General features: G+C 40.4%; 2 protein-coding genes across 3 annotated transcripts; both read left to right on the forward strand.

Moving 5' to 3' along the window:
- The first annotated feature begins 1835 nt into the window (after nt 1-1835).
- LOC105893473 (heme-binding protein 2-like) lies at nt 1836-4340 on the forward strand. The gene is made up of 4 exons (XM_031579521.2): nt 1836-2024; nt 2139-2265; nt 2428-2593; nt 4045-4340. Exons 1-4 carry the CDS (start codon nt 1941-1943, stop codon nt 4217-4219), a joined length of 552 nt encoding a protein of 183 aa, XP_031435381.1. The 5' UTR covers nt 1836-1940; the 3' UTR covers nt 4220-4340.
- A 4460-nt stretch (nt 4341-8800) lies between these two features.
- LOC105893434 (heme-binding protein 2-like) lies at nt 8801-16572 on the forward strand. Of its 2 annotated transcripts, none has more exons than XM_031579211.1 (4): nt 8801-8967; nt 9098-9224; nt 9385-9550; nt 16240-16572. In XM_031579211.1, exons 1-4 carry the CDS (start codon nt 8845-8847, stop codon nt 16412-16414), a joined length of 591 nt encoding a protein of 196 aa, XP_031435071.1. In that variant the 5' UTR covers nt 8801-8844; the 3' UTR covers nt 16415-16572. The 2 variants fall into 2 exon arrangements, with proteins under 2 accessions (XP_031435071.1, XP_031435072.1); XM_031579212.1 differs by lacking the exon at nt 16240-16572 and adding an exon at nt 9852-10159.
- The last annotated feature ends 1456 nt before the right edge of the window (nt 16573-18028 follow it).

Raw genomic sequence — 18028 nt, forward strand, 5'->3', positions numbered from 1 at the left:
GGGCACTGCAAACTATTTACTAGGGCACTGCAACCAATTTAACTAGAGGGAACCCACCCTGGAACCTAGCCCAACCAGCACCCCCTGAACTTTGGACCCCCAATGGCTATGGCAATAAAGGAGGGGCAAGGGGACAAACACACAAGACAGACCACATGAAAGTTCAAAAAGTGGGGATCGACCCTCGAATCCCCACAAAGAAGACCAAAAAAAAAAAAAAAAAAACTGTCCATTAGTGGCTCCCCGCGATGCTGCTTCCATCCGCTAGGCACGGTCCTGGTGACGTCATCCACTCCGCGTCAGCGACCAGGGAAGAACAAATCCGGCAGGAGACACGGTGGACAGCACAGCAGAGAAACCTGAGGAGTACGAAGCCTTCAGTGCTAATAGTGACAAGAGGCAAAAGAGAGACTAGGCACCAGGAGAGTAAGAATGGGACACGTTCCTTACTGGTTGGAGCTTAACTCCAATTGTGCGGTGTACAGCCCCTGTAACTGCCTCCTCGTCCCGATCACGACCCGGGAATGCAGCCACTGCTCTTTTCCGTGGAACCAGCAGGCACACACAGACAGGACACGTACAGGGAGAACCTCTCTATTCTCTCGCTTAGCATTTAGCAAGAGACAATCGTAGTTGGTTGGACAGAGTGACGACCTGCACCCAACTCCACCGCCCATGCACACCAAACACAATGTGGTGTGTATAGACACGTCTCTGCCAATCACTGGTATGGGCAACAGCCGGGTACAGCGCCCTATCATTGCCAATTAGTGGTATGGGCAACAGCTGGGTCTAACTCCCGACCAATTCACCCTGTGACACATGTCTCATAGTTTGTGGCTGGAAAACTGGCTACTTTAACTTTAACTACACCTTTAACAGCCAACAAACTCGCCTGGCAAACAACCCTGTTGCCACTGAAGCCAGGTAGCTAATTGATCTTTATATTTTGATGTGTATTCATTTATTTTTTTCAAAGCATACTGTGAATAGCCTGAGTGGTTAGTGGGAACATCATGTGTGTTTAAATTAGTTTGCTGATGGTATAAAAGCCCATATCTATATGCCTTCAATTATGGTAATGTTTCATAAACTGAAATAAAATATCCTAATTTCTCCATGCTCATAAAAAAACTATTTCTCTCATTGTGTGCAGTAATTTATGTTTGTAGCCATAGTTGAGTTCATAGTTTACTTAATAATGCATTCACTGAATCCATAGTTTTACTTCATAATGCATTTGCTGAACTGAACCTTATATGAATTGTGAGGCGTTTATTTATCCATGTTGTGTTTGTATTGTTGTTCAGTATAAATGAAATATGCAACTTTCCATATAGGATGATGACAAATATGCGTTATCTGATGTAGAGAGAGAGAGTCACCAAACTTGTTTCTCCACCAATCAGCATTTGTGTGAGCTTTGAAGTAAAGAGCAGAGTGAAGACCTGTTCCCCATACTCTCGACCTGAGAGACCAGCTACAGCAGCATCAGGAAACACACACATTTGTCTCTGATCTGCGTTCTAACTTGTTTACACTCGGTACTTTGGATTTCAAGTTTGTCCTCTGGAATAGTTGTTCCATGTGTTTTTTATCAACAGTAATGTAAGTTTCTCATTTCTTTCTGTGCATTAGCTCTTTTTCATCCAAAACTTTAAGATCTCATCTCAAGTACATGTACTGCGAAAATAGTAAATATATAAATAGAATGATGAAGAAGATTGAAGAAATGGAACACATCTTGATAATTGTATTTAAAGGGAACTGATATTTTCTCATGATTCCACATATAACAGTGAGTTCAGTAAAGCTGTGTTGCTGTAATGGATTTTGCCTCTCCCTTCATCTCCAGACGAAGCTCAGTGCCCTCTTTGGTCAGTGTTCCTGCCTGTGTGACAATGACGTAACAGGCACTCATAGCTCGGTTCCCTCTCTTCATGGTTTCTGTCCAAGGGTGGGAGGCTCCCTGGTTCTGCCAGGGAGACGACGGTCCCCAGTTCACGGTTGTTCACACCTATGAGGTAAACATTTACAATAATTACCAGTGGACTTATCGTGTGAGTCATTCTTTTCAAACAACAACTTGACCTGTGAAACTGGCATAAAAATGTAATGTATTTCATATTTTCAAAAAGGGATTTGAGGAGCGCTTCTATAATGCTTCCCATTGGATCACTGTGGATGTTGCGATCACTACAAAGGAGAAAGTCAAAAAAGCCCTTTGGAAGCTCTATTATTACACGAAAGGAGCGAATGAGGAAAGTATGTGTCATCTGCTTAATAACATCTATTATTGAAGAAAAGATGTGAACACACTATCTCCTTTAGTCTACTCACTGACATGCCATGGTGATAAGTGTGACCAAAATGCTCTGAAATCTGAGTTGAATGTTCTGAGACTGTTCTCTTGATGTGTTTGCATAGAGAAAAATGTAATCCTGCCATGGCCTTCGATTCTCTCAGTGGAGGGGGAGGGTGATGAAAATCATGGGTCTGTGTCCTGGCCAGTCCCTGTTGGCACTCACCTTCCCAAACCTAACGATGCCAAGATCAGGGAGACTGACATGCCCGCTGCCACGGTCTATATCAGGTAAGAGTCTGGAACCAGGAAACATTTTTCTCTCTAACTCTCCCTCTGTCTTTTATTCTTCTCTATCTATCTATTAGGGGTGTAAAAAAATAACTGATACGCATCGATTTCCGTTTTTAGCGTGTAAGATACGACTACGTCGATGCGTGAAGTCCCGTATCAGTATTAAAATGACATGAACTGGTCGTTGCCCCGATTTAAAAGTTTAACAGGTTCACAAGCATTTGTCTCTCCGTTAAGTTGCTACGCAAAACACTCACTCGCTAACCTGGTGCATTTGATTTCAGTCAGAACAATGACAGCCTCTCAAGCCCGCATAGCATAAGCCTATCAGGCGTTCTGCTATCCCTTTGACTGACGCAACGCCATACGTTGACATGCTCAAAACATGCCAATCCCCTTTCTGTAAAGAATCGATGTCTGACCACACCAAACACATTTTCAATGCGTCATCAAAACTTACGTCGAAAGTTTGGAAGTCCTTTGACTTTTACAAGAAAGAAGGTAAACTCTTTAAAAGTGAAGCCATTTGCAAGTTATTTAGGGCAGAAATCAAGTACAGTGGCAGTACCACGAATCTTAGTACCCACATTTCCATACAGCAGTACCGCAGGAAATATTGGACATCAGTCTCAAACGCAGTTAAGAAAAAGTTAAGAAGACATTTCTTAACTCCACTTCAATTCTGGAATTCATGAATGTTTTTCTCATCTGGGATTCGTCCTTAACTTGGGACAGATTTTAAGAACGCTGAATAGCAGTCCCTAATCGGCCAGATTGTTTTTAAGGGCTGAATTTGTGAGACATCCTCGGATTTAAATAATTATGATACAAATATTCTCGTATTTATTACTATCATTAACAATTATGTTTCACATTTATAGGCATGATTCCGAGACCGAGGCATTGTGATGTCCTAAAATAAATGAAAGCACTATACGGACACTGCAAATGGCAGTGAATAAATAAATAAATAAATGAGCACTAAACTCACTCGCGTGGATATAGCCATAGTGGAATAGAATGGACACATCTACATTCTGCAACAGTACCTCTACCTCTGCACCGGTGAAGTTAGGTCTGCGTTTCCTCGGCCAGTGCCCGCTTTCCGCTTTGACATGATTTTGATCAGTCTGAAGTTGCTTTCGCATTGATTGCTTTTTATCAACATGTATTTTTTCTTGTATTGTATCGTGCCCAATGTCTCGAGATACTAATCGGATCGTCTTTTTCATAAGAGATTCACACCCCTACTATCTATCTATATGTTTATCTGTCTATCTATCTATCTATATGTTTATCTGTCTGTCTGTCTCTGTCCTTTAGCTGTCTCTTTACCTCCTATTTATCTTTCTGTCTATTAATTTCCATCCTGACTTTCACAGTCACCAGTCTCAACACTGTGACCTCATCTTTGCCCTTCCTCTCTGTTTTGCCCTTTTCTTCATCAGGAGTTTTGGCGGGGTGGCATCAGAGGCCGATGCCCGTGAGAACCTCGAGAAGCTGAAGGAGTCCATTGAGGCTGCGGGGAAGAGCTTCGTGCCAGACAGATTTGTGGCTGCAGGGTACGACCCCCCCTTGCGACTGGTCAACCGACACAACGAGATCTGGGTCTTCGCAGACTAAGTGACCCTGGGGTTGAGTTGCGTTTAGATTTGTTTGAGTGAGAAACACAATTGTAGCAGGTGTAAAAAGTTGAGATGATGGGAAAATAAAGATGAGATAAAATGAGATGAGACTTATTCATGCATGTAAAAAAAACTGCTCCCATTTAAATCACAATTTAATAGGGGGGTGTTAATCTCAGAGCTCAGTTTAAGTATCCTAGGTCTGACAGGAGAGGAGGGTGTTAATCTCAGAGCTCAGTTTAAGTATCCGAGGTCTGACAGGAGAGGAGGGTGTTAATCTCAGAGCTCGATTCACGTGGGCCACCCTGGGTCCAGATACCATCTTGACGCAGGATATGCTCTCAAGCGTTAGAGTGACCCTTATGGCCTTCGAGACATAACCAAAACACCCCAATCCCTATCACTTACAAACACAAAGGCACACAGATAGAAATGGCCCATTCAGGGACACATAGATAGCTACTTAACCTTACTTCTAATTCTAAAGAACATAAAGGAACATAAAAAAAGACATGACTAGAGTCATAAGCGATTCATACATAGGAATCATAATACTTTAGTTCTGTCTGGAATCTGCCTCATATCACAGTATTATAACCAACGACTGTGTACTGGAATTTTTGAGCAGACAAAACTTCACCTGAGAGAGTTTTCTTTTTTATTATTTTATTTTGGTCATCTGGGTATTGACAAGAGCACAATCAAACATGACACATTTACAATACATTAATACTTCAAAAACACACAAGTTCCTTCCTAGTTCAGGACTCATTACTAGGCAATTCTTCTTGACTTACCACTCTTTCTATTGGAATACTTTGTTCTGCCCTGGAACATTCCGCAGTTGAGAGAGAAGGTGGTCAAAGTGAGCGCAGGTGTTTCCCTCCCTCCCACGGAACAACACTTCTATGTAACGTTGGTCCTCGAGTGGTTCTGCTGCCCGGGGGCTGTCTCATACCAACAGACCTCACGGCCCAATAGTACCATTCCACTGAAAACAAGTTGTGTGTGTTTTCTATTCTGCTTGAGCCGGGTCCCCGTCTGCAAGTTGGTAATATAAATTTAAACCTTTGAGGTCTGTTTGAGTTCATCTAAATTCAAAGACTATACAGAAATCTAGTGCTTGTGCTTATCCTGCACGCATTCATACACGCACGCACGCACGCACACACACACAGCCCTCTTGTTTTTTGTAACATGTTATACCACATTCTCTACATAGATACCAAAAGCAAGGTTTAAACTAGGATAAAGCTTCTGGTACAGGCATCACACTTAGACGTAAGATAAGATGGTTCCTATCAGGCTCTGCTGTGTGATATGAATAAGTGTCACATGCTGACCTAGCTCATTGGCAAATGTCAAAAGAGTCGTAATCCAAAGAACATATCCTTCCCATTTGCATGATAGGAGAACACAGTATATGAACACTGAATATAAGTGGCTGAAACACAAGAAAACGTATTCCTAGCACCTTGATGCCATTTTCTGCATCTGCATCTGCATTTTCTGGCTTCCTCTTAAGGGAAACTATTTCTGCAGCTTCCTGCATTTTTTACAGCTTATTCCATTCGACCGTCCATTCAGAAGCAACAAATAAGGTGGGTACAGATGGTACATTTTGGTTTTATTGTCTTCATGTCATTTCTGTAAGCCCTGTATGTTGATCTCTGATGCTCTTATCAAATGAATTTCCTCTTACCTAACAAACAGTGACATCAGATTTGGTCACCTTAGCATCCGAGGTACTTTGGGGTTTCCGTGTAAAGCAAAGCCAAGCATCTAAAATACATGTCATTACATTTACATTTAGCCATTTAGCAGAAAAAAGTGCAGGAATGTAACTACTGTAAGTGCGAGTTAAGTACTAGTAGGACTATACAGAGTCAATTTTGATACTTGAACAGCATGTCTCATAGTTTGTGGCTGGAGAACTGGCTATTAAAATAACTACACCTGTAACGGCCAACAAACTCGCCTGGCAAACAACCCTGTTGCCACTGAAGCCAGGCAGTTAATTGATCTACTTTATATTTTGATGTATACTCTTATATTTTTTCAAAGCATACTGTGAATAGCCTGAGTGGTAAGTGGGAAGATCATGTGTGTTTAAATTAGTTTGCTGATGGTATAAAAAAACCCATATCTATATGCCTTCAATAATGGTATTGTTTCATAAACTGAAATATCCTAATTTCTCCATGCTCATAAAAAGCCAATTTCTCTCAAATTGTGTGCAGTAATATATGTTTTTAGCCATAGTTGAGTTCATAGTTTACTTCATCATGCATTCACTGAATCCAGTTTTACTTCATAATGCAATGTTCAATGTTGAATCAAATGTAAATTCAAAGTGTTCAGTTCAATGTTGTATCAAAGTAAATTGAAAGTGTGCATTCAAGTTCAGTTCAATGTTGTATCAAAGTAAATTGAAAGTGTTCAAAGTTCTGGGTCGTCAGCAATGAAAGGGGTTCACGTAAGTCATAGTCAGTCAAAGTCAAGTCAATTTGTCCTACCACTATGAGGTGAGGAGGGAAAGGGAAAGTTGGAGGGTTCAGATCCTGGGTAGCTCGCCATCAAATGTCGTCCATTCAAAAAAACTTGACCTGTAAATTTACAGGCCAGAAACAATCATGTATCTCACTTTACTGAAATCAACAAATGAATAAAACAAAACAAGTAAGTTTGATCCTAGTTGGTTTATGTAATCATTACGGGGAGGTATGGTAACATTACGTTTTGTTTTGTTATGCTAAAGCAGCCGTAGTACTTTATCAACCTAGCTTAGCTTAGTAATGGTCAACGGTCAAAAGAACTCACCGAAGCCAGCATTCCATTAGAGTTGCGTTGCCGTTGAATTATTTGCAATTCTTTATGCTCTGGGTATCTATGGCCATAAATACATATACATTAGTGTTTATTTATTTTTGTATCTAATCGTTTTCTTATCGTACAGTTCGTTTAGTTTGATAATTACCTTCAATTTATTTGTTCAATTCAATTTGTTCATTTTCTCCGGTCAGGTTTTGTGTGTTGTGGGTCTTCTTTGGGGTTCTTTTATCTTCTTGTTAAATCTACTCGTTTCTTCCACTCGTTCCACTTTGACTGAGTTTGGTCTAAATTGGTTGCCACGGTAACGAACTGAGCGCAGCTCTGATTGGTGTTTTAGGTTCTGAGGGTTCTAGGGGAATTAATAATAATAATAATAATTTATTTTATTTGTAATGCACTCTTCATTCAAAAGCATCTCAGAGTGCCAACATATTAAAAACTAACTATAATAATACAATAAAATAAAAATGAATTAACATAAGCATAATAGAAAACTTTTTAACATTTTAACATACGATTTAACACAAGGCCAGAAATGCCTTCCTGAATAAAAATGTTTTTAGTCCAGCTTTAAAGGAGTCCAGCGTCTGCGTTGCCCTTAGGTGGTCAGGGAGGCTGTTCCATAAGCGTGGCGCTGCCGAGCAAAAGGCCCGGTCGCCCATGGTGCGGAGCTTTGTTTTGGGGACGCGGAGGAGCAAGCTGTTTGAAGACCTGATGGTGCAGGTGGAGGTTTGGGGAGTAATTAATTCTTGCAGGTAGGGAGGTGCATGCCCATTTATGCATGTATGGGTGAGTATAAGGACTTTGTAGTCAATCCGGAAAGAGACAGGGAGCCAGTGTAGTGAGTGTAATATTGGTGTTATGTGCTCATATTTCAGGACCCTCATCAGGATCCTGGCAGCGCTGTTTTGTATGTATTGCAGCTTCTGGATGTTCTTGCCAGTGATCCCATAGAAAAGCGAATTACAATAGTCCAGTCTTGAGGAGATAAAGGCGTGGACAAGCTTCTCTGCATCTGATAGGGTTAAAGTGGGGCGGAGTTTGGAGATGTTTCTTAGATGATAAAAGGAGGTTTTGCACAGGTGTTTTATATGGTCATTAAAGGTCAGGTGAGGGTCAAACCTAACTCCGAGATTAGTGACTGTGGAGGAGAGGGGGATGACCTGGCTGTCGAAGGTGAGATGAGTTAAGGAGGATGACTGAACCTGGTGTGGAGTGCCAACAAGAAGGGCTTCGGTTTTGCTACTGTTTAGCTGGAGAAAGTTGTTGCTCATCCATGCCTTTATCTCCCCAAGACAGGCGGTGAGACATGACATGGCTGCAGTGGGGCTTGGGGCAGTTTTGATATAAAGCTGTGTGTCGTCAGCATAACAGTGGAAAGACATCCCATGTCTGCTGATGACACGACCGAGGGGGACCCTTTGTTGACCCTTTGTTGTCTGGGCTACATGTGCATTAGCTCATTTTCATCCAAAACTTTAAGATCTCATCTCAAGTACATGTTTTTTTTTTCTCAAGAGAATCAATACTTTGTTTTGCTGCGAAAATAGTAAGTATTTAAATAGAATGATGATAAAGATTGAAGAAATGGAACACAAATCATTGTCTTTATCACATCTTGATAACTGTAGTTTAAGGGGACTGATATTTTCTCATGATTCCATGAAAATGAAACCCATTTCTCTATAATTCATTACAGCAACACAGCTTTACTGAACTCTCTGTTCTCCCTTCATCTCCAGACGAAGCTCAGTGCCCTCTTTGGACAGTGTTCCTCGAGCCTGTGTGACCATGACGTTCCAGGCACTCATAGCTCTGTTCACTCTCTTCATGGTTCCTGTCCAAGGGTGGAAGGCTCCCTGGTTCTGCCATGGAGACGACTGTCCCCAGTTCACCGTTGTTCACACCTATGAGGTAAAGATCGTTCACATTTACAATGATAACCAGTGGAAGACATCTTATCGTGTGAGTCATTCTTTTCAAACAACAACTTGACTTGTGAAACTGCCATAAAAATGGAATGTATTTCATATTTTCAAACAAGGGCTTTGAGGAGCGCTTCTATCATGCTTCTCATTGGATCACTGTGGATATTGGGATCACTACACACGAGAAAGTCAAAAAAGCCATTTCCAAGCTCTTTTTATACACAAAAGGAGAGAATGAGGAAAGTATGTGTCATCTGCTGAATCACATCTATTATTGAAGAAAAGACGTGAACACACTATCTCCCTTAGTCTACTCACTGACATGACATGGTGATAAGTGTGACCAAAATGGACTGAAAACTGAGTTGAATGTTCTGAGACTGTTCTCTTGATGTATTTGCAGAGAAAAATGTAAAACTGCCATGGCCTTTGATTCTGTCAGTAGAGGGGGATGAGGATGAGAATCATGGGTCTTTGTCCTGGCCAGTCCCTGTTGGCACTCACCTTCCCAAACCTAACGATGCCACCATCAGGGAGACAGACATGCCCGCTGCCACGGTCTATGTCAGGTAAGAGTCTCTACCCAGGAAACATTTCTCTCTCTCTGCCCCTCCCTCTGTCTTTTACTCTTTATCAATCTATCTATCTATCTATCTATCTATCTATCTATCTATCTATCTATCTATCTGTCTGTCTGTCTGTCTGTCTGTCTGTCTGTCTGTCTGTCTGTGTCCTTTACCTCCTATTTGTCTTTCTTATTTATTCATTTCCATCCTGACTTTCACAGTCACCAGTGCACACACTACCTCCATCATCAACACTGTGACCTCATCTTTGCCTTCCTCTCCGTTTTGCCCTTATCTTCATCAGGAGTTTTGGTGGGGTGATATTAGAGACTAATATGCTTGAGAACCTCAAGAAGCTGATGGAGTCCATTAAGGCTGCGGGAAAGAGCTTCGTGCCAGACAAATTTGTGGCTGCTGGGTACGACCCCCCCTTGCGACTGGTCAACCGACACAACGAGATCTGGATCTTCGCAGACTAAGTGACCCTGGGGTTGGGTTGCGTTTCGATTTGTTTGAGTGAGAAACACAATTGTAGCAGGTGTAAAAAGTTGAGATGATGGGGAAAATAAAGAAAACTAAAAATGAGATGAGGCTTATTCATGCACGTAAAAAACTGTCTCATTTAAATAACAATGGTATAGCAGTCATTCCTCATAGGTTTTCTAAAATGAGCTCTCTACTTGAATTCATTGTTTCTTCACATCCCATCGATGTGGATAATAAAACACATTTCCTTCAAATGATGTCTTTATGCTTTCATATATACGTACCGTTTACTGTATCAACTCTTCACATTTTGTAACTTATATCAATTGGCCTTTTACTGGTGTAACTGAAAGATGCTCATAGACCAACCAGCACACATGTAACACAGAGCTCAGGTGAGGCTGTGACGACACATCATTTTGTGTGTTTGCTCATCAGTTCCCAAGGAAACATCAGCATTGAGGTGTGTGCTGACGAACTGACACTGAGCCGACATGTCAGATCACAGCTGACCTTGGTCAGATAAAACATATCAGTAAAACAACTGAAAAAAAGGACTTTCAAAAAGATTACAGCTCTGTAATGGATTGTGATGTGACTCCCTTAATTGAGGACTCCTTTCTGGCTAAAAACTGTTTTATATGGAATCTGCTCTGCTTACTGATGAGGCCAGTGAGAGGCTACTCTTATTTAACTCCCTCACTTCACCTTTGATGGACCTTCTTATCATCTTCAGTGTGTCCATGATCTCTCCCTGCACACAACTTGTTTTACTATACTACCCATTGGACAAATGTTGAAATGGATTATAGGCTGTAGTTTGTTCAAAATGATATCATTTGCATGTTATTTTGAATAACGTTTTTTTTTTAGGTATAACTACATGGATGGATCGACTACACCAAGCATAGACCACTTTACACCAGCAGATGGAGCTTAATAGTAAATGGTGGATTGCTTTCCTACTCAAAGCACTTCCTGTCCAGTCGAAACAACTAGTGCACTACTATGCTCAGACAGACTGCAGTATTAATTGTATTTCATAGTGTTGCTTAGGATACCCAGGTGCAGGATGCAGTTTCTATGTAGCATATCATCTGGTTATCATACATAATTACTGTTCATGTGTTCTTCAATAGGGATGACAGAAATAATCTTCCTTCCAATGGATCACTCTAGTTCATTTTATAATCCCTTCCAATAATAAGTCTGTTATCTGATAGTATTTTGATATCGATGTTGCGGTGAATGGCCTGTTTGGCTGGGAAGACCAACAGTTCCGTTTTAGCCACATTAAGTTGAAGATGGTGATCCTTCATCCATGTGGATATGTCACAGAGACAATCCGAGATACGCCGAGACAGTTGTGTCGTCAGGCGGGAAAGACTAATACGTCATTTATGTACTATATCATGAACTATATTCTATAACTATATATATCTTGAAAATAACCACATTAATCAGTTAATGAGTGGCACAGCCCATTTTAATCACTCTACAAATAACTTCTGGCACACAACAAATGCCTATCAAGTAGCTTTAGCTGTTTTTATCACCATGCCGTAACATATTCTTAACCCTGACCTTACCCAAACCCCAACCTCATCATATCTTTCTTGACACATCACCCTTATACAGTGGTGGAGGAAGTACTGAAGTTTAGTACTTAAGTAAAAGTACAAGTACCCAGGAAGATAAAAGTAAAAGTACTACATCAACAATCCTACTTAAGTAAAAGTAAAAAGTACTTACTTTTAAATTTACTTTAGGTATTAAAAGTAAAAGTACTCACGCAATGGGTTGTCTCTCAATATCTAGGCTGTGCCATTTTGATAAAGAAATAGCTACTGGTAATAAATGCCTCTACAGATGTCACTACTAGTAATAATTATAAGCAACAACATTTGTTAATTGGAAAGGTTGGTGTACTTATTGTGCCTACCATCTGTAATACTGTTCACACTATATCTTACAATTCTGCGGATGACAAGTTATCTACCAGGGATTGTTTGCAAAGTTAATACCATTAAGCCAAACCAATAAAGACACCAGGTGATATCTTTAAAACTTTTATTTAATTGTAAACGTGTTAAAAAGGGAAACATGGAACATGAAAAACAAATGTGATTGTAAAACTGGACAGAACAAGGCACGCTAGCTTGATATAGCTAACCTACCAGCTTTATCTTACCACTACGTTAAATATATAATGAAGGTCCAATCATGTTTTTTTTATGCTATTGCTGTATGTCAACATGCATTTCGCTAGATAACATTATAATATCATGTCAGTAAACGAATTAAATACATATATCAATATTCAAAAGTCAGGGACATCAACTTAGCATAGCAATCACTCTGCTTACCTCGATATGCTACTTTAAATTTGAGGGCGAATTATTGAAGGCTAGCAACTCCTTTTTTTGAGGGAGACAGGAAACGCATTGAAACCTCCAGGAGTCATTCTTGGTGCCTTTGAACTCGAACATATCTTTTAAATAGGGCCAAGGGTGGCTCATATCAGAGGGCTCAGTTCAGGCCGACTCTGGATCCATGTTGAATAGGCAGTAGTCAGGCTGAATGTTCAACTATAACAGGCAAAGATACCGCTAGTGCTGCTGCCAAACGCGCACTCTGATATCATTGGAGTTGATAGAGCCACCTGATTGGTTTAAACTTCCAAAACAGCAACGCAATCCATAGTTTTGTGTAGGCAACATTTTGGCGAAACAATGTTCATAAAATGTAACGAGTAACAGCACATATTGTAGAAATGTAGCGGAGTAAAAGTATAGATAATAGCTAAAAAATGTAATGGAGTAAAAGTAAAAAGTATGCACTATTATTTTTACTTAAGTAAAGTACAGATATGTAAAAATGTACTTAAGTAAAGTAACGAAGTAAAAATACTTCGTCACATTCCACCACTGCCCTTATATTAGGTCTCATATTGCTTATACTGTGAACAGCATGTCTCATAGTGTGTGGCTGGAGAACTGGCTATCAAAATAAGTACACCTGTAACAGCCAACAAACTCACCTGGCAAACAACCCGTTTGCCACTGAAGCCAGGTAGCTAATTGATCTACTTTATATTTTGATGTATATTCTTATATTTTTTCAAAGAATATTGCGAATAGCCTGGGTGGTTAGTGGGAACATTATGTGTGTTTAAATGAGTTTGCTGATGGTATGAGAACTGTTACGACCCTACTGATCTGGCCTGGGGCTCCGTCCCTCTGTGCTATGTCTTGTTGCCTGTCTGTCTCTCCTGCAGGGTGCTGAGTGCAGTGGTGGCGCCTAGGAACTAATGGGCGGGTCTATAAAATGCCGGGGTTTGGCATGGACGTCTCTCTTGCTCTGGCTTTGCTGCTCCGCTCAATCTGTGGCTTGCTCCGGTGTTGAGAGCCTGGGGAGAGCCTTTCCGACTGTTTAGCTCCATGCCGGCTGCTCCCTCTGTCCTCGTCGCGTTTTACACTTTTGTTTGTTACTTCATTTCCCCTTGACACATTGCACGACATTTTCCTTTTAACTCACTATACTGATGTTTACTACTTATGTAAATAAACCTTATTTATTATTGAAAGCTACGGTGTGGTCTACCCAGTTTGCCTTGGGCCAGGCAGTCGTGACAAAAAACCCATATCTATATGCCTTCAATAAAGGTAATATTTCATAAACTGAAATAAAATATCCTAATCTCTCCATGCTCATAAAAAGCCAATTGTGTGCAGTAATTTATGTTTGTAGCCATAGTTGAGTTCATAGTTTATAATGCATTCACTGAATCCATAGTTTTATTTCACAATGCATTCACTGAACTTAACCTTATATGAATTGTGACTCGTTTTTTTATTTATCCATGTTGTGTTCATATTTTTGATCAGTATAAATGAAATATGCAACTTTCTATATAGGATGATGACAAATATGTGTTATCTGAGACACAGAGAATGAGAGAGAGATAGGGAGAGAGGGAGAGAGAGAGAGAGAGAGAAAAAAAAAAAAGAAACTTGTTACTCGACCAATCAGCATTTGGTTGAGCAGAGTGAAGACCTGTTCCCCATAATCTCGACCTGAAAGACCAGCTACAGCAGCATCAGGAAACACACACATTTGTCTCTGATCTGCGTTCTTACTTGTTTACACTCGTAACTTTGGATCAAGTTTGTCCCCTGGAATAGTTACATGTAAGTTTCAAAATGTTTTCTGTGCATTAGCTCATTTTCATCCAAAACTTTAAGATCTCATCTCAAGTACATGTTTTTTAGTTTTTCAAGAGAACCAGCACTTTGTTTTGCTGCGAAAATAGTAATTATATAAATAGAATGATGATAAAGATTGTAGAAAAAGAACACAAATCATTATTTATTTATCACATCTTGATAACTGTAGTTTAAGGGAACTCTGATATTTTCTCATGATTCCACATGTAGCAGTGAGTACAGTAAAGCTATGTTGCTGTAATGGATTGTAGAAAAATGGGTTTCATTTTCCCTCTCCCTTCATCTCCAGACTATGACGTTCCAGGCGTTCATAGCTCTGTTCACGCTCTTCATGGTTTCTGTCCAAGGGTGGGAGCCTCCCTGGTTCTGCCATGGAGACGACTGTCCCCAGTTCACCGTTGTTCACACCTATGAGGTAAAGATCGTTCACATTTACAATGATAACCAGTGGAAGACATCTTATTGTGTGTCATTCTTTTCAAACAACAACTTGACTTGAGAAACTGCCATAAAAATGGAATGTATTTCATATTTTCAAAAAGGGCTTTGAGGAGCGCTTCTATAATGCTTCTCATTGGATCACTGTGGATGTTGCGATCACTACAAAGGAGGAAGTCAAAAAAGCCATTTGGAAGCTCTATTATTACACGAAAGGAGAGAATGAGGAAAGTATGTGTCATCTGCTTAATAACATCTATTATTGAAGAAAAGATGTGAACACACTATCTCCCTTAGTCTACTCACTGACATGGCAATGGCATGGTGATAAGTGTGACCAAAATGCACTGAAATCTGAGTTGAATATTCTGAGACTATTCTCTTACTGTGTTTGCAGAGGAACATGTAACCCTGCCATGGCCTGTGATTATCTCAGTGGAGGGGGGTGGTGATGAGAAACATGGGTCTGTGTCCTTGCCAGTCTCTGTTGGCACTCACCTTCCCAAACCTAACGATGCCACCATCAGGGAGACAGACATGCCCGCTGCCACGGTCTATGTCGGGTAAGAGTCTGGAACCAGGAAACATTTTTCTCTCTCTGCCTCTCCCTCTTTCTTTTATTCTTCTCTATCTATCTATCTATCTATCTGTCTGTCTGTCTGTCTGTCTGTCTGTCTGTCTGTCTGTCTGTCCGTCTCTGTCCTTTACCTGTCTCTTTACCTCCTATTTATCTTTCTGTCTATTCATTTCCATCCTGACTTTCACAGTCACCAGTGCACATGTAACCCCTCTGAATGTGTCTGCGTTGTGTAGTTTTACTCAGAGAAAGCCGGGAGACGTGGGTGAAGTTCTCCAGTTTATTCACCTGGCACAAACAATATTATGGGACTCCTTAGCACAGCAGCATGGGACACCTTACAGTATGCTAATCGTGACTCTATACCCCCGAACTCTGATATATTGTTAATTCAAGTTGAATTACAAAGTAATATATATAATTGAAATATATACAATAAAACACAAAACATGTACCTGGCACAAACAATATTACGGGACTCCTTAGCACAGCAGCATGGGACACCTTACAGTATGCTAATCTAAGAGGGAGATTAGACATTAGCTATTCGCACAAGTGATTTTAAACTTCGATTAATATATACATTCAGAGGTGCATAATTACTAAACCAAACACACTATTTACATGAGGATAGAATGTGGAACACCTCTCTATAATCAGTATGGATTTAATACATTCAGTCATTGTATTCTAAAAAAATAATGTAGGAGCTCTCTTTATGCACAACTCACCGTGACTATATCCCCGAACTCTGAGGAGAGCCACTCTGTACAACATGCATAACCCCTAGAGGCCACTATTTCCCCAACAACATGACTTATGCACATGCTCAGTGTGATTAAATAGCACAAAAAGGAAGCAAGTGGAAGAAACCAAATCTTCACTGTTACACACACACTACCTCCATCATCAACACTGTGACCTCATCTTTGCCTTCCTCTCCATTTCGCCCTTTTCTTCATCAGGAGTTTTGGCGGGGTGGCATCAGAGGCCGATGCCCGTGAGAACCTCGAGAAGCTGAAGGAGTCCATTGAGGCTGCGGGGAAGAGCTTCGTGCCAGACAGATTTGTGGCTGCAGGGTACAACACCCCCTGGCAACTGATCAACCAACACAACGAGATCTGGATCTTCGCAGACTAAGTGACCCTGGGGTTGAGTTGCGCTTAGATTTGTTTGAGTGAGAAACACAAGTGTAGCAGGTGTAAAAAGTTGATGGGAAAATAAAGGGAACACAAATGAGATGAGGTTTATTCATGCATGCGAAAAACCTGTTTCCATTTAAATGACAATGGCATAGCATTGTCATTCCTCATAGGTAATCTAAAATTAGCTCTCTTGCTGAATTCTTTGTTTCTTCACATCCCACGTTGTGGATAATAAAACACATCTCCTTAAAATGATGTTTTTGTGCTTTTCCATATCCGTACCATTTACTGTAACAACTGTTCGCATTTTGTAACTTAAAATCAATTTGCCTTTTGCTGGTGAAACTGAAAGATGCTCATAGACCAACCAGCACACATGTAACACTCCCTCCAGTCAGAACTCCTTTCTGGCTAAAAACTGTTTTATATGGAATCTGCTCTGCTTACTGATAAGGTCAGTGAGAGGCTACTCTTAATTAACCCCCTCACTTCACCTTTGATGGTCCTCTTAACATCGTCTGTGTGTCCACGATCTCTCCCTGACCGTAACTTCTTTTGCTATACTACCCATTGGAAACATTTTGAAATAGTTGGCTGTAGTTTGTTCAAAATTATGTAATTCCTATGTTATTTTGGAAAACATTTCTTTGAGGTATAACCACATGGATGGATCGACTACACCAAGCATAGACCACTTTACACCAGTAGATGGAGCCTAATATTAAATGGTGGATTGCTTTCCTACTCAAAGCACTTCCTGTCTAGTCGAAACAACTAGTGCACTACTGTGCTCAGACAGACTGCAGTATTAATTGTATTTCATAGTGTTGCTTAGGATACCCAGGTGCAGGATGCAGTTTATATGTAGCATATCATCTGGTTATCATACATAATTACTATTCATGTGTTCTTCAACAGGGATGGCAGAAAAAATCTCTTCCTTCCAATGGATCACTCTAGTTCATTTTATAATCCCTTCCAATAATAAGTCTGATATCTGATAGTATTTTGATATCGATGTTGCGGTGTATGGCCTGTTTGGCTGGGAAGACCAACATTTCCGTTTTAGCCAGATTAAGTTGAAGATGGTGATCCTTCATCCATGTGGATATATCACAGAGACAATCCGAGATCCGCGCAGAGACAGTGGTGTCGTCAGACGGGAAAGACTGATACAGTTGGGTATCATTTGCATAGCAGTGATAAGAAAAGTGTTATCTGAGAGACAGAGAGAGGGAGAGAGAGAGAGAGGAAAAAAAGAAAGGAAAAAAACTTGTTTCTCGACCAATCAGCATTTGTGTGAGCTGAGTGAAGACCTGTTCCCCATACTCTCGACTAGGGATGGGTATCGTTTGGGTTTTTTCCGATACCGGTGCTAAACCGATACTTTTAAAACGATACCGGTGCCTAAACGGTGCCTGAACCGATACTTAAAAAAAAATAAAAAATAGCACAAAACTACGATTGATGACATTAAAGAAAGGCTTTTTTATTGCCACGGCAATTTTTTTTCTTCAAATTGAACAATATATTAACTGTTTAAGGTATACTATAAATATGAATAAATACAAAACACTTGGCTTCAAACTACAGCTTCAAACCGTTTAAC

The sequence above is a fragment of the Clupea harengus genome, chromosome 13 (genome assembly GCF_900700415.2).
Source record: "Clupea harengus chromosome 13, Ch_v2.0.2, whole genome shotgun sequence".
Taxonomy (NCBI): domain Eukaryota; kingdom Metazoa; phylum Chordata; class Actinopteri; order Clupeiformes; family Clupeidae; genus Clupea; species Clupea harengus.